The following is a 16,411-nucleotide window of genomic DNA, read 5'->3' as shown; positions in this document are numbered from 1 at the left end:
ATAAAAAATTGCCTTAGCCCTATTACAGTTTTTCCATCGTTTAAATATTTCGCTGCTAATACATACGATATATGACTTGTTTAATAGAATCCAAGTTATCGTCAGAATAATTTTCACATCCAAATATCTTATTTAAGTTATTTTGTACATTTTTAATTTTTGAACTACTGTCATCTTCAATTGTTTACATAATATATAAATATATTATATAATAATATATTATAATCAAAAAGATTCCGAAAAATTTTATAATAATTCAGATATACAAAACATCAACAACTTAAAAAAAGGTATAATTTATAAATAGGCAATTAAAGGCAAAAACATTTTTCACCATTTTTTATATAATACATTTTTAACTAAAATAATTAAGTTTTAGTGACGAGAGCTGCTCAGACTAAAAATATAAATTCTGTTAAATAAAGTATACTAGTATAAAGTTCAACAATGAACATTTTTAAAGATTTTTAAAACATTTTTTAAAGTTATTTAATTATAGTTAAATCATTAAATTATTCAAATCAATAAAACTGACGTGCTAAACTTCGACGAATCGATGAAAAAAATAATTATATATTGTTAAATATTTACAGCCAAATACTCAAAAAATAATAGACAGAAGACTGTAGAATACAATGAAAAGAAAACATACAATAATAATTATAAATATCTTCAGCAAATATATGATCGGAGCGCTGATTGCATAATGGGTACTCATTTTATAATCCATAAACATAAAGATGATAGAATATTACAGAAAAATCGATTATTAATAAAAACTTGACTTCGGACTGGACATGCGTGCATTTATCTTTTTACAATTCGATTACCTAGGAGTTACTAACTAAACGGATGCAACAACATTCGGCGCCACGGTAATTTATTGACTACAGTGATGTAAGTCCAGTACTTAAAATATAGTCGGCATGATTTAGAATATGCACTTTTTTTAGCTTTCAAAAATGATTAAAACCTATACAATGTACAATGTATATATGTACAGTGGTTCTCAAATTTTTTCAATACTCGCTGTGCTATTTTTGAAATGAAGTTTTTTCGTTAAGCCCTTAATCGAATCGACAAATCGGAATGAATTGTTTAAGGCTAACCATATAACAGTTAGCGACTGAGCCACAATATTCCTTATGAAAACATCCTGAAACGCTATTGCACATCGTACGGAATCTTCGGGCCGCCAGTTGGCGCCAGTCGATCCCTCCTGCTGTGAGTGCCACTGGCCATCTGCTAAACCTGTGTTTGATCGTAGATCATTAAATACATAAATCGACAATGCGCATTATGAGCTGTCGTAACAGTGGACTACGGTCGGCAGATATTTTAGCCAAACTATCCGGGACTATTTAACGACCGTCTGGACGGCTAGATGCCATGAAGAGTCTGCGCTGTTGCAGCGAAATAAGTCAACCGTATACCATGTGAAAATTTCAACTATCAAAAATGCATTCCGTTACCACAAGTGGTGCAGATCTAATTGGTTAAAGGCCAACGAAAATAGCTGTTACTTTCGTATCGTTTGACAGGGTACGGAGTAGAAATTATGAAAATGATTTCTTCTAAACTTAACACTAAGGTTCCAGCTGCTGCGTTGATCTATACGTTCGTTTAAGCATACGTTTAATGGGACTTAATGTAACGGCTGCCTCTTGGATTCATTCTTATGTTTATTATGTTTTAGGAGAAAGACGAGGGGGGGGGATCAAAAAACAAAAACGTCTTGGATGGACGACGGAATGATGTACATTTATTTTACGCGTTCGTCACGCGTGTGATGTAATACGAGTAGAAACGCGTCTCGACATTGATACTAACGTAACGATTAATATTAACAAGTGAAGCGGCTAAAATGCGGCGCACATGGTTCGTGCATACGGTCAAAAACGTTCGAACGCGCGTACGCAACAACAACAATATAAATTATGATAATAATAATAATAATAATAATAATAATAATAATAATAATAATAATACAATGATATTGCGCGCACGATATAATAAAAAACATAATCACGACGAGACATTCTTATACATATGTATGTACTTATATAGGCGATAATATAACATAATAAACCGGAACTATATGTATAGAAAAAATAGAGAATCATTTTTTACACAAGAATTAAAAAAAAAAAATAAATTTTAATGTTAAAATAAATACACATTCTGCACCAGTGGTGATCGTCAGTTTTTTTCCGCGTCGCAGCGGTCGTTTACGTTTGATCGTTTGCGACGATCATCCGAGTTCGGACTGCGAGTGCTTTCGTCGTCCCGGCCTCCTGCTTCGCCGCGCGTCCTCTTCGCGACCGCTCCACCCCGTATGTCAATGTTGGGTATGAATAGCCGCAGGGCGTTCGGCCCTGTCGGGAACTCAGCGCTGATCGACGACTCTTCCGCCGCGCTCTTCAGCTTGGCCACCGGGTCCATGGTCACCTTCAGCGACCGTTTGGTCACCGCCTCCTGGTGCGTGTCAAACGCTTTGACCAGCTGGGCCACGCTGAACCTGCGCAGGGTACGGATCGATTAAGTATTTTTATTTTATTTTCTACAGCAATTTGCGTCGTCATCGGACTTCGAGGGGTCGGTACTACATGCGGGGCTGGCAGCGCACGGACAAACGTGAGTCGGTACAGACGTTTGCGCGAAATCTTCCTTTAGTTTTGTTCTCGAGTGGGTTGAATTTGTTTCGTTAAACGACGTTCCTAGCATTATTCCTACGGCTTTGTTTGATATGGTTTCTTTTTTTTTTTCACGACAAGGCGTCCCGTAAAAGTTTTTCCATATAAATTCTTTTCAACGCGTTAACATGAACGAACGCTATCGTTTTACGACAAGTAAACAGAAATGTATTCTGACGATAACATTGCGCATCCGTTTGAAGATCGTAAAGAATGAGAAAATAAAACCTATTAAAATGTAATAAAAGAATGTTGATTCTCCAATTCTAGACAAAACTGAAATGGAGCGGATTTGTGATAGTTTTCAGTCCTCGAAATATAAACCAAAATGGTTTACAATAGCTCTTTTTTTTTTTTTTATAAAAAATTAATTGTGATTTCTCGTCGATGGTAAATTTACCGACTTTTTTACGTTTCAAACCATCTACGGATCACATAATAATTTTCATATGTCTTAAAACTGTAAAATACTTAAATAAATGTTAAAAAATTTTGATCAATACGCGGAAACTAGGAAACTTGATCAATTAAGTATATAATTTAATATGAGTCAAATTTAAATTGCAAAATAAAGTATTCATAATAAATGGTATTAAACTACTTGGACTCGGTAAAACTTGACCAATATAAATATATATATATATTTAGGTTAACGGTTAAATCTATTCGAACTTTTTAAAATGAAAGTAACTCGCATATTCATGGTAAATTAACATTGTATTCCCATTGATAATTTGTTCAGGATTTTCCGTCGTTTTAATCTATAAAGGATTGGTTTATTAGAGGTAAAATACTTTTCATCGTAAATTAGTCGAAAAAAAAACGATTTTAAACAAACTAATATCAAATCGATCAGGTGGTTTCACTGTTTGTATACTTTTCAACATAAGAAGTAAAATCTGATTTTTTTTCTAGGACCTTGACATTTTCATCTAACGTAGATCGTGTAAAAAAATGTATCGTTTGAATAGTGAATTACAACTCATACGACTAATCGAAAAACAAACCACACACACACATGGACACATTTCTCGTGGGACGTTAAAAATGTTTTAATTAAAACGCGCAGTTCAATTTACACAGTAAGTTCAGTGTTAGCTTTAGAAAGTAAGATAACGTGTCGGTCGGCGATCTATTCGCCGTTATGATATAATGTTATATAGTTTAAAAATAAATTGGTTTCGCCCAATGATCATAAATCAAATACGAAATCGACGAACTTATAAAGTTTCAGAGCTATCTGTTCAGTCTTGGGTTGAGAACGAAAAACAAATCGTCGGAGCTAAAAAATTTACAGTAATTTTGGTTGTTATTACTACTTAAACAAAAAATAAAAATTTTACTTAAGCATTTATGTGTATTCATAATATTCGTCGAGGGAATACGTAATTATTACTTTTTTTTCTTTGATCAACGCGTGAGTTGTAATCTCTCAGGCATGTATAAATCGCGTTTTCGGTGAGCCAAAAAAAAAAAAACCACCATTAAAAATCTAAATATTATTATAATATTAATAATTTGCGAAACTAGTAACTCGTCGGAAGGATTTGAACGCGTTATTACGCCCACACCGAACGGACCACACGGCGGGCGCGCGCAGGACGAAAAAGAGAATGAGAAAGAGTAAGAGAGAGAGAGAGAGAGAATAAAACGTTTAACAGGTGACGAAGATCGGGAGGTTATTTATAATATTATAATATACGATTATTATAATAATGGAACGGCAGTGCGAACGGCAACCGGCTCAAACAAGTGTGCACACGGCTATTGGTCGCGACGACGCGTTGATGAAGTCGACCAGTGGGACGTTAATGGAGTGGATTTCCTATAGTTAATTTATGCGTGCCCTCGTAGGAGGCACCGCATCCGAAACGAATATGATCACTCGCGAACCGCGTTTTCATCACGGTATCGCTTTTAACTAACCACGTGCACAATATTACAATACGTATATTGTTATTAATATGTGATTTGAATATTTTTATTTTTTTCGAAAACGAATAAATTAAAAAAAGGATTGAAGATTAATGATGAAGTTTGTTTTTTCGTCGCGCGTGTTCCTACAGTGCAAAATAACGCGTACAATCACATCACCGCTAGACCCGAGTAATGAACGTATGGTATTGATACTACACACAACAGTACGCAAGCGAGGTGCGCGCGAAAGTTCTCAATCGCGGGGTGTTCACTAAAAACGTGTGATAACGGTTGTTGTTTCTATTTTCAAGAATCGTTACAGTTCAAGCGTGTATTTTGTTAACGTCGTCGGAATTTGAATTTCGATATTTTTTTTTTCGAGATCATAAAAGACTAGCATTTCGGAAAATCGTATTGTTTTGTTATTTTTTCTCAAAAACGCCAACCGATCCGAGTACGTTGCCGTCACGTCTGCCGAGCATATCCCTGCCGGCCAACGGGTTTACCTGGGCTCCTCGTCGGAATGGTAAAAGTGTTCTACGCTGCTAGCACTGCTACCGGCCGGTGACCCGGACCGCGATGCGTCCGTCGGAGAGACCGCGGTCGTGGTACTCGCGGTGTCCGCATCGCTGTTGGCGGTGGTGACGTCCATATCGGTAATATTGTCTTCGGCGGCTGCAGTGGCGGCGCAGGTCGCGTCCCGGTCGCCGTTGCTCGCCACGTTCTCTTTGTCGTCCTCGAACGCGGTGGACCCGTCGGACATGTGGCCTTGGGACACGGATATGTTGGCGGTGGAAGAGCACAGCGAGTTGGGCAACGTGGACACGCCGGTGAGGCTCATCAGCAGGCTGCCGACCGTGGCCATCTTGTCCACCTCGTTCAGGTCCTTGATGCTCTTGCACATGTCCAACACATCCTGGGACCGGGACAGGCTCTTCAGCCCGTACAGCTTCTCCTTGGACTTGCTGAACGTCCGGGCGCCGCACCGGGACCGGGACACCAGCGACGCGTGGCTCTCGCACATGCGGCTGGACGCGTACTGCGACTCGAGCATCAGCGACGACCGTTTCGACGAGTCGTTCTTCTGGCGCATGTGCTTGGACACGATTCGCTCGAACAGCGCTTCCCGCGACTTGGACAGATACGACTGCTGCAGACCACCACGTTTCGTGACCGACTGTCCGCCGGTTCCGGCCGCGCACGTGTTGCACCCGGACCGTTTGGTGGCCGTCGGCGGCTGAAATTGCTGTTGCTGCTGTTGTTGGTGTTGCGTCGTACCCGCACCGCTACCAGCGGTCGACGACTTGCGCAGGTTGGCCAGCCACGGATGTTTCAGACACTCCTTGGCCGTGAGCCTCTCCCTGGGGTCCTTGACCAACAGTTTGCGGATAAAGTCCACCGCTTCCGCGGACACGTCTTCGAACAGCTCGTCCGGGAAGTCGATGTCCGCATTCGATATGTTGCAGAACGTCTCCTGGTCCGTGTCTCCGCCGAACGGGCTGAACCCCGTCAACAAGGCGTACGTGGTTACGCCCAGCGACCTGCGGGAGCACGCGCGAAACAGTTGTTTTATACATTATCAACGTCAGTGGTGATCGATCGGGATCATTCGTCGCGTCACTAGTGGCGGATTTGAAGCAAGCAGGGAGCCCCCATTGATCTAGGGAACGAATCTATACATTTTCTAGACCAGTGGTTCTCAACCTTTTTTTATTCACGGTACATTATACATCACAAGTTTCCGTAGCACATTCATGCACTTGACAACAACAAATACTTTGGCTACGCGCTAAGATATCCAGTTGGGTTAGAACCGTAAAGTTTGTATATATGTATCGTCTTATCTGCACAATTAATTGACGTTTAGCTGTCACAGTATCATCAATCGGCATTTTCAAATATCAGACATTTTTCACGGCATACCTAGTTGATCTCGCGGCACACTACTGTGCCGCGACACACCGGTTGAGAACCACTGTTCTAGACTATCTTGTAGCTAATATATGATTCAAGTAATAACTAAGTAATAACAAGTAATAACCCAACAAATTAAGGACACATTACCCATATCAAATAATCTTGTCTCTAATTATTAATTATGCGATTAATAGATTTTCTGTAAAAAGAACAATATTGTATTTTCCGAGCATAATGCCCGCAGAACAAGAGATCCGATCGCCCGGCCGTGAAAATAATACATTCATCATAATGCATTTTTAATCTTAATTAAAAAAAATCTTTTGCTCACCACATGTCTGCGGCCAACGTGATCGGTTCGTAGTGAAGTATCTCAGGAGCTGTAAACACAACAGTAGAGTTTAATAATAATTGATACGTGCGTATACGAGTACCTATTTGTATTATATAGCCCCGGGATTTAAGATGATACATAACAACTGCAAAACCGTTACGCGTAATAATCTGTACAATGACGCACGCTTTCTGATTTTTACTTTTTTCAGAGTAAACACCGAAAATCCCGGGTGTATTCGGTTAGGGTGATGCTCGTTTCTACCAAAAGCGTGTCATTCCCTTTTCCACCAATATCCATTTCCACCAAATGAGATATTGACCACGTTTTTACCAAAACAATTGTATACTACGCTTAAATTAAAAGCTATAGCACAGAAATAACTTTATTTAACATATACTATTAATTCAATAAATGTAAAGGCATTATATAATATATACTATATAGGTTGGAAAATGTTAAATTTTATTTAAAAAAAATAATCAGATATAAAAAGATGAAAAAATAATATATTATGATATACGATACCTTAGTTATGTAAATTGTAACAATATCTATATATAATTAGTTGATATTTGTGAACTGATCCAATAAAAAATTTAAAGTTGTTTAGTACTAGTGTTTTATTTCCACGTTTACTTTCAATAACTTTAGCCATCATAGAATTATAAAAATATTTTAAAATTTACGTTTTATTTTAACACACACGCGGTTGTAATTCACTATTTAAACTGTGCCATCTTTTCACTTGTTCATAAAGTATTTGATTATTTAGTTATTATAATGGTTTATAGACATAAAAGTACATGCATAAGTACGATAACGGTTTAACATACAATTAAATACAATAAATGTACAATATACATTGATTATATTGTGTGTGTATATATATATATATATATTTTCATTAATCCGAAAAACTCATGAAAAGTATAGGTATTTTATCTTATTTAGTGGAAACGAATATTAGTGGAAAAGGGAAAGATACACTTTTGGTGGAAACGGGTATTGGTGGAAAAGGAAAAGGTCTACTTTTAGTAGAAATGTGTTACGCCCTTCGGTTATTCTATTCCGTTCGAAGCGGATTTACTCACCCACGTAATCTGGCGTGCCGAGAATTTCTCGGATTTCGGTACCCTCCAGGATCACTCTTGATATTTCGAAGTCACAGAGTTTCACGTCGCACGTAGGGAACGCGCCCATCAGGACCAGGTTTTGCGGCTGCAAACATATTGACGATTATGATACGCACGTTTCAACGAACCAAACGGTTATAACGTTATTCGGTACGCAACGCATATATTAGTAATTATTATATCGTATATTGATGTGCGCGGCTTGTCGACAATGTGTTTAGTTATCTTGCAGTCGGTCACGAATTATATTGTACGTCGTCCATTAGCATACATAGTCGACCTTAACAATGGATACAAAACGGCGTATAATGTTAATTCGATATTAAACGGACGATATATTGTTATTATGAATTTTCTGCCGGATCGGACCTTGATCCAGGGCTATATCGATACGGATCTGTATAGGGTCTGGATCGTGATGTCTGTTTGCGGTTATTTGTTCGTGGGTGGTGTGTCTAATGGATTTTAAATATCGTGTATGCACGCACACACACACACGTTTATATTATTTACATATACACCGCATTTGGACCGGAATCGTTCCAAGAAACACACGAATGTCGCCAATGTCAATGGGGATTTTTTTTAATTTTTTTTTTTTATTTTTTATGAGATTTCCGAAAAAAGATAAACCTTGATATGCATATGGTATGGTTGTCGTCGCGCGCCGTACACTTACTTTAATGTCTAGGTGAGCGATTTTTCGCTGGTGCATGTACGCCAAGCCTTCGACCACGTGATGTATGAACTTGACCGCGTCGGCCTCAAAAGGCACGTTATCGTCGTCGATGACTTTCTGTAGATCGCCTCCAGGAGCGCTGGAAACAAAAACAAACAACACAAAATTGCAAATCGTTACGTAAATCCATGTTGTATGAATACGTTGTGGACGCGTGCACGTGCACGTGTCCAGCGTCGGCGGGGCAGGATTATGATCATGATATGAGGGGAGGGGGGCATTGATTTTGGTGAGGCCCTTTTACCCAAAACAGATCTAGTAGTTTGTAAAAACAAACAAAAAAACGTTTAACGTTGATTAAATTAATTATAGTATTTTCGTATATTGTTGTACGGTCACAGCTCGTTGACAATGATTATAAGACACATCGTGGCCTCTTTCAACGACAGCCCCCTCCCTTAATCCAGCCCTGGGCATCGGGAGAAACAGCGCAGCGTGCATAATTATAAACGTCTTGTCCGTACTATTCCATGACGATGATCAACTGTTTGGGCGTTTGAAACACGTCGTGCAACTTGGTGATCCGCGGCGACGGCGAGCACAGCGACAACAGGGCTATTTCGTGGTGGATGTCGGGACTGCAGTCCTCGCCGAATCTCGTGCGGTTGGAGAACTTGGCGGCAAACACTTCACCCGTCTCGATCGAAGTGCACCGTCTAACCGAGGCGAACTGACCCCTAGAAAAAAAACCGAAACGAATGCCGTCAACACGAGTATAACCACACGAAAACGTGTCGAGAACGAATCGTTCGACGTACAGTCGGGCTTTTCGTTACTGTGCGACAGTAATATTATAGGCGCAACAACAATATTGTACGGTATAGCCAGAGGCGGCCCCAGGGGGAGCCCTATGGGCCGTTGCCATGCCCCCAAGTTCGCAACGTATTTATAAAAAAATTTATATTGTTAACAAAAAATGCATATTATAATATGTACTATCATACGATACGCACGAGTATGTAGATAAAGCCATAAAGGTATGACATTTGAAAGGAGTTTCTCCATACTTCGGAGACTAAAAACCTTGCTTCGATCAAGGATGACTGAAGATAAACTATCAGCATTATGTCTAATTAATGTATATCATAAAGTAGATATGTCTAGATCAAATAGATCATATTATTGATATTTCTGCCAATTTTAAAAATAGACGACTTGAATTTGTTTTGTAAAAATTGTTGTTTTCTTTTTTTTATAAGATTTCTTAAAACTCGACCCCCCTTCCCTAACCAAGGCTCTGGAACCACTCCGGGGTATAGCAGCAACACTAGTTCCGTTCCGCATTGTTTCGAACGGTCGTCCGCGAAGCGAATATTGGCGCGGAAAAAATACCAACGCGAGCTATTATTAGTTGGCCGCGGGCAGTGGAGTTGAAAGCCAATATACGTATTGATTGAACAACATCGGTGATGATTATGACGGGGAACGGTTTGAAGATGATCCGTGACTGTGTTTTTATGGCTCATAACGTTCGGCCTACACGTACGCGTTATCGAGAACTCAGCGATTGACCAAGGACCAATTATCTCAATAAAATATGGTCACACCTGTACTGGAGAGATTTTTCATGGTTATTGTTTTTTTTTTCTCTACATTTTTAACGATTAAAAGGAACGGCAAGTGTGATTGCGTGCGCTACGGCAGTCCGACGATTTATGCGATATTGTTTACAAGAATATTGTCATCGGCGTGGTGTGAGATTCGCACTCTAATCGACGGGACAGTGGTGCACAACATACAGAATGTAGTCTCGTCGGAATCGTGATGGGGTAAATCCTGTACGGGCGGTGAGTAAAAAAAAAAATAATAAAACGTGTACGCGTGCGAGACGCGAAATCGTAGTGGCCACATCATATCCGTACACGAATTTTAAGTTTGTAGCGACGTTCACTCGTGAACGCAAGCACACGTGGTACATGGTCTACCTGACGTCCCTGACGTACGCGTTTTAATGCGCGAAAACGCGGTGGACAAGTCCTTTTTGTCGTTTTTTTCGTAACGCGATCGTTGTGATTTCGTTTTATGAACGACAACGAATCATGCGCACCCGCAGGGGTGTGAGGCAAAGGGTCCATCGCCCCTACTGAGAATTTTTGTTTTAAAACTATTGTTAATTTAATACCGCGCATATTAATTATAACATAATTTGATTGAGATTCATCTATGAGGTTTAGTAAAATGTATTATATTTTTAGATAATCTAAAATGTATAATCTTGAACGTATTTATTGGTTTACAATGTTTATACATGACTGCGCGTATCGCTTAAATTTATAAATTCTCCAGAGTACTGATTTCTATGGTATTTGATTTTGTTCCCATCTATTTTTAGATACACATTATTTTGGCCCTTAGAATTTTAATTTTGCCCCGGGTGGCAATTTATCCGGGCATTTTATCCTGCGGGCGTGCTTATGACGAATTACGTGGGTGCGTCAGCGATTTACGACGTGGCGCCGCGACAAAGACCTGCGTAGGCTGTACCACTGCGGACTTCGGGAGCTGTACGGTGAATTATCGCGGATTTCTCGAACGTCCAAAACGTCCGGGTGGGATGATCGCATCGGCTCCTCACGACAGTTAAACAACAACCAGTTGACGATCATTAACACCATCGTACTATATTTTCACGACCAAACGAGAAAACATAGCACGTGTACTAAACCGTGATTCGATAAATGAGGACAAATCGATTTATGTCGGACAGTTTAAACTTTGCGGTGTTGTTGAAATCGTAATCGTTTTTGTCTGCATGCAACGTACGTTTTTGCGGAGGTAAAAAAATTTGACAGAAACAGACGTTATGTGAGTAAAGTTAACGTGGAACTTGTGGACGGTGGTTCTGAACGGTCGCTAATGTGGTTACCGGTGGTGAACATATATTATTGTTTTTTCGCGGAATGGTAGTTCACAGTTGTGTTGTTATGATCACACGAAGAACAAGAATGGAAATAATGCGTAAGCTTTATTATTGCGAGTTAGTAACGCTTAGTTTGGGAAAACTGTTTTTCTAACGAAATTCAAATTTTTTATGAAAATCAAAAGAGCCGCGTGAACACGAATTCGCAGTGGGCAGGAGCACTCGAACTCCCCTACACGAATAAAAGCGCCTACGCTCTCGGCGTTTCTACGAATTAAAGATTATAATCTTATAAAATGATGATACCATTAGCGAGAATGGTACGTTGCGAGATACTGTTTCAGGTCTCGACGCAGTGACGTGTTGAACTCATTTTTGATAAAGAGCAATTATCTACATACTACATACTCTTCCATCCCCCAATAGCAACCAATGGCATTATGTTACCCGCCAAAGGATACATATTTTAATATCTACAAAATACGCTTATATTTGTACAGGTATTCGTAATTCTTATGTACTCGACTCGTTAACTAACTACACTTCAGTGATTATGTAGTGATTACGAACTACAATATCAAATGGAGTATTATTGCGCCCAGTATAGCAGTACTCACCGATCCACCACCAAATTTTGAAGGTCAAAATTGATACCTTTGCCACACCACCGTCTCGACATACGTAGATCGCTCACGATTTCACGATTAGAAAGATCGCGATTTCGTACCTACGCGTCGTCGTCTTATTTGTATGTGCTACGGATTTTAAATTCCGTTTTCGGCGCTAATCGTGTTGCAACGTCTAGCCATCGAGATAGATATTACAATACGAACAGATCGCGAGCCTTCACCATACGTATACAACACGCGTTTTCTTACGAGTCGCACGTGCTGTAGGTAAAGTATTTCCGACCGCGAAACTCGAAACTATGACATCCGGCGCACTGCACTGCGAGTCTAGTCACGGCGACACCGTCGACATGAGAATGGAGAATTGAATTATGCACGGTTACCGTACGTTTCGTTATCCATAGGAACACTGTTAGATGGTGTATGCACAAACGAATCGAATTTACTGTGTTTATTGATGAGCCCATTTAAACCATCAGAATCGGCGACTCATATAAAATAGCTGTTGCGGTTGGTTTTTAGACGATCTGTCAGACACTACTTACTAAACCATAACGTTTCGAATATATTACCGTATTGCACATTTGCAAAAAAAAAAAAAAAAAGAAAGAACTAGAAAGAATAACACCACTGTTTGGGTTCAGAGAAAATATCGCACGCTATTACATCTAATAAACAGTTTTAAACATAATTCACTAATAAATTACCAATACTTTTCTATATGTAAATGGGTTGAAAAAATATTAAATACACAGTTGAATATGGAGTGTGTGATACGCACGATCACAGATTTTATGGTGATTGATCTGTAAGACCTAAACATTTACATGGATCTATTCGAGATCATCGAGTAACGTACAGAAAATTGTCTAGAGATTACATTATTACTATTATATCGCACATGGCAAGCGTATTACACAACATTGTTACTGGATTCGAATCAGTACGTTTATGTCTTACTACGCAAATCACATTAATCTAGATTAATTTTACGGTTATTAATATAACATATTATTATATATTATTTTATTTGTCGGCGATTACATGATATAGCAAGGACTATAGCAGTTGTTTTTGTCTACAAGCCTTCGAGGTTAGTTATGTGATCTAAATACTGGTATGGAAATGATCTAGATCTGCTATAATATATTTATAAATGTTATAATTATTTCTTTCGACAATATCTAATAAATCATTATTCTTTTATTTTAAGATGCCATTAATATAAAACATAAAAATAGTTTATAATCATATAGTATACTTATAATATTTAACTTAAAAATTAGTCGATCGTAAATCTAATGATAGGAGATAGGAGTAGGTGTACTTACACGTCTACTATTTTTTATGCATCAATTCAATGGTTTATTATTTTTAATTTTTAATTTATAATTTTTTTAATTGTATTACTATAGAGACATTAGGCGTGGTACGAACTCTATAAATTTACTATCGAATATATATCGGTGATTAAAAATAATAAAGAGAAGTAACTATAGGTTTTTATAAAACGATGTAACACAAACGGCACACTAAACTCGTATTTTTTACAATGGATTATGATTTTAATCATCGATGATTTTATAATTAATTTAATAAAGTAATTAGATTATTAACTAAAGTAAATGATTAAAAAATTGATCGACTCGAATGTATAAATACAACCATAGTGTATGTTCGTCCTACGGAAGACTTAATATTATAATAATAATTTATTATTATTAAATTAAATTTTTACTTTTTGCTAAGAGGTTAGAGATTGAACAAGATTTGGTATAACAAATAAAAATTAGTGTTTTGAAACCTATAAAATAGTATGTTGATAAAAAATATACAATTATTGCAATCGTTGTATAGCTATTTTATCCAAAAATAATTTTAAATATGTATATTAAATTTCATTATTACAGTCGTTAAATTGAATATACTAATTTAGTCTTCCTAGTATGAAATAATTATCTGAAAATCCACCCAAATAGACTGAAGTGGACAATGCTTAATTATGAATTCAAAATCTAATACGTAAATAGATATTAAATACAAATATAATACTACTGATAGTTTGGATACGATGGAATAGTGTAGCACGGCGATAGCGCAGTTAATATTGTCAAAATACTTATGATGGTCAGTAGTAAAAAGTGAGGTACGGCTCATACTTCTGTTTCGTCCGATTTAATAATATTAATAATAATAATGATAATATTTGTGACAGTATTTACATAAATTTATGTTCAACGCGTGGTTCAGTGTTATAATTTACCGACGATACGGCAATTACAGTGGGAGGACCTAATTGGTGTCAAGTATAATATGACGCAAAAAGCGATACGCAACCGGTTAATAAGCGGATTTCGTTTACAGTTGTCAGTATAATACTACATATACGGACAATTAACGCATCGAGAACAAAATAATAATAGTAATATCGAAATGTCGATCACGATCGTTTAACAAGTATCTACATAACATACCGGTGTCCAGCGATTCGATTTTATCGCTCGCACGTATGTATATCGTATATTCTTATTGATCACCACCAACTAACGATTACTGATTGTAATATATTTACGCTGATATGATTAAAAAAAAAAAAAAATGTAATAAATATAATTATTTCGCGATCATTTCTAAAAAAAAATCAAAGCACACTCATGCTCGGTAGGCACTGCGACGTATAAGGTCGCGACTACTTCCACCGGATCTCGGTCACCCGTTTAGCAACATTCGGTGCGATCAAAACGCGTATTTCATTTTAGGCTTGACATAAACCCATTTACGGTATCGTCGAGAACACGAGTTTTTTTTGGACGTAGCCGTTTGCTGAAATCAAAAATTTACCGATCTGTGGGTGTACAGATATGTACGTCACATAAAATACTGCGTTTTGTCACGCGCGTCATGGATTCTGTCCTGCGCATCAGGTACGAGGTTAGCTGGAGGTACGCTCGTTAAACACGCGACCGAGATTACCGTTGTCGAAGAGAGATCTTAAACAAATAGTCCGCCTGGTTAGGTTTGTTCGAAAACAGTTTACATCAGAATTGCACGAAAAATGAACCGATTTCCACGGTCCAAGGTCCGTCAAAGACGTTTCACCGTATACTAAGTGTCCCACGAAAATATACCCATTACGATACACCCCAAAATAATGAAGATCATCAAATTATGTTTTTGTTATTTTATTTTATTATGCGTACAATTTTTAATTTCATTATTTTTAAACAATTTGAAAAATACTCAACTAAAAATTTCCCATCAAAACATAACAACTGCATTGTAACATGAACATTTCAAGTCCTCATACCAATGAGACATAAAAAGACAGAATTTGAATTGTCTTCATTATTTCAGGAGATATTTACACAGAACACATTGAATAATTATTTGCAATACCGTATGTAAGTCGAAATACGAACGATAAAAACTAAATGGTCGAGACTTTTAGTGCGTCATGAGTATATACTGCACTCAGGGAAATGTTTCGTATCTTAATGAAAAACCTATACTGACATGTATAAGATTGAACAACTAATAGATACAGAAACGTACGTGGTACCTCGAGTTTCTCACAATACAATTAAAAACATGTAAATCACAGTTGAACGAAATCATAATAACGGTACAATCACACTAACGATGTATTGAGTATGTGCATATATTAGTAATTTTATCCAATCCAAATGTATTACAATATCGCGCGCAAATACACGTATTCATTATGTTTCGATTTGCCATTGCTTTGGACATTTACCATCGGTCGATTCCACTCGCGTTAATTCATACGTCTTATTATTATTATTATACTCATCGTCAAATAAATCACTGGTAGTGTCGCTCGGCACGCGTTCGACCACGACCGCGATCGTGGTATACGCCTATCTATTGTACGCGACTATGGCGGTGTGCGCACACAAGTAATGACTGAGTATGATGAACGGTTTTGGTGCACAAGCGAACCGGTCGCTCGTTAGCAACTCTTTTTTTACAATATTTATTTAATATTTTTATTATTATTATTATTATTATTATATCGTCAGGCGTCGGGTACGCAGGTTTTGTTGGTGTCCGCGGTGACCCATATTCATAAGCCAAGTTCGGCGCCGGCTGCCTTTGTACCTCTGCGAAGACGCGCGACCCGAGAGAAATCGCCGACTGTTCATAATGTCATACAGGGTGTAATTCG

At 37.9% G+C, this 16,411-nt stretch overlaps 1 protein-coding gene across 1 annotated transcript in view; it reads right to left on the bottom strand.

The window, feature by feature from the left end:
* Positions 1-2,104: 2,104 nt before the first annotated feature.
* LOC112692006 (serine/threonine-protein kinase 33-like) overlaps positions 2,105-16,411 on the bottom strand; it is a 45,238-nt gene continuing 30,931 nt past the window's right edge. The window contains exons 2-7 of the mRNA XM_025566509.1: positions 9,201-9,413; positions 8,677-8,815; positions 7,956-8,082; positions 6,859-6,907; positions 5,117-6,151; positions 2,105-2,518 (exon numbers count right to left, since the gene is read on the bottom strand). Of these exons, the coding sequence (XP_025422294.1) occupies positions 2,200-2,518; positions 5,117-6,151; positions 6,859-6,907; positions 7,956-8,082; positions 8,677-8,815; positions 9,201-9,413 (1,882 nt within the window). The 3' untranslated portion in view covers positions 2,105-2,199. The remainder of the gene's footprint in view (positions 2,519-5,116; positions 6,152-6,858; positions 6,908-7,955; positions 8,083-8,676; positions 8,816-9,200; positions 9,414-16,411) is intronic.

Source organism: Sipha flava, unplaced genomic scaffold (assembly GCF_003268045.1).
Source record: "Sipha flava isolate LNK unplaced genomic scaffold, YSA_version1 69_pilon_pilon, whole genome shotgun sequence".
NCBI lineage: Eukaryota > Metazoa > Arthropoda > Insecta > Hemiptera > Aphididae > Sipha > Sipha flava.
Note: the sequence above shows the minus strand (reverse complement) of the source record. Positions and strands in the feature narration are given on the sequence as shown.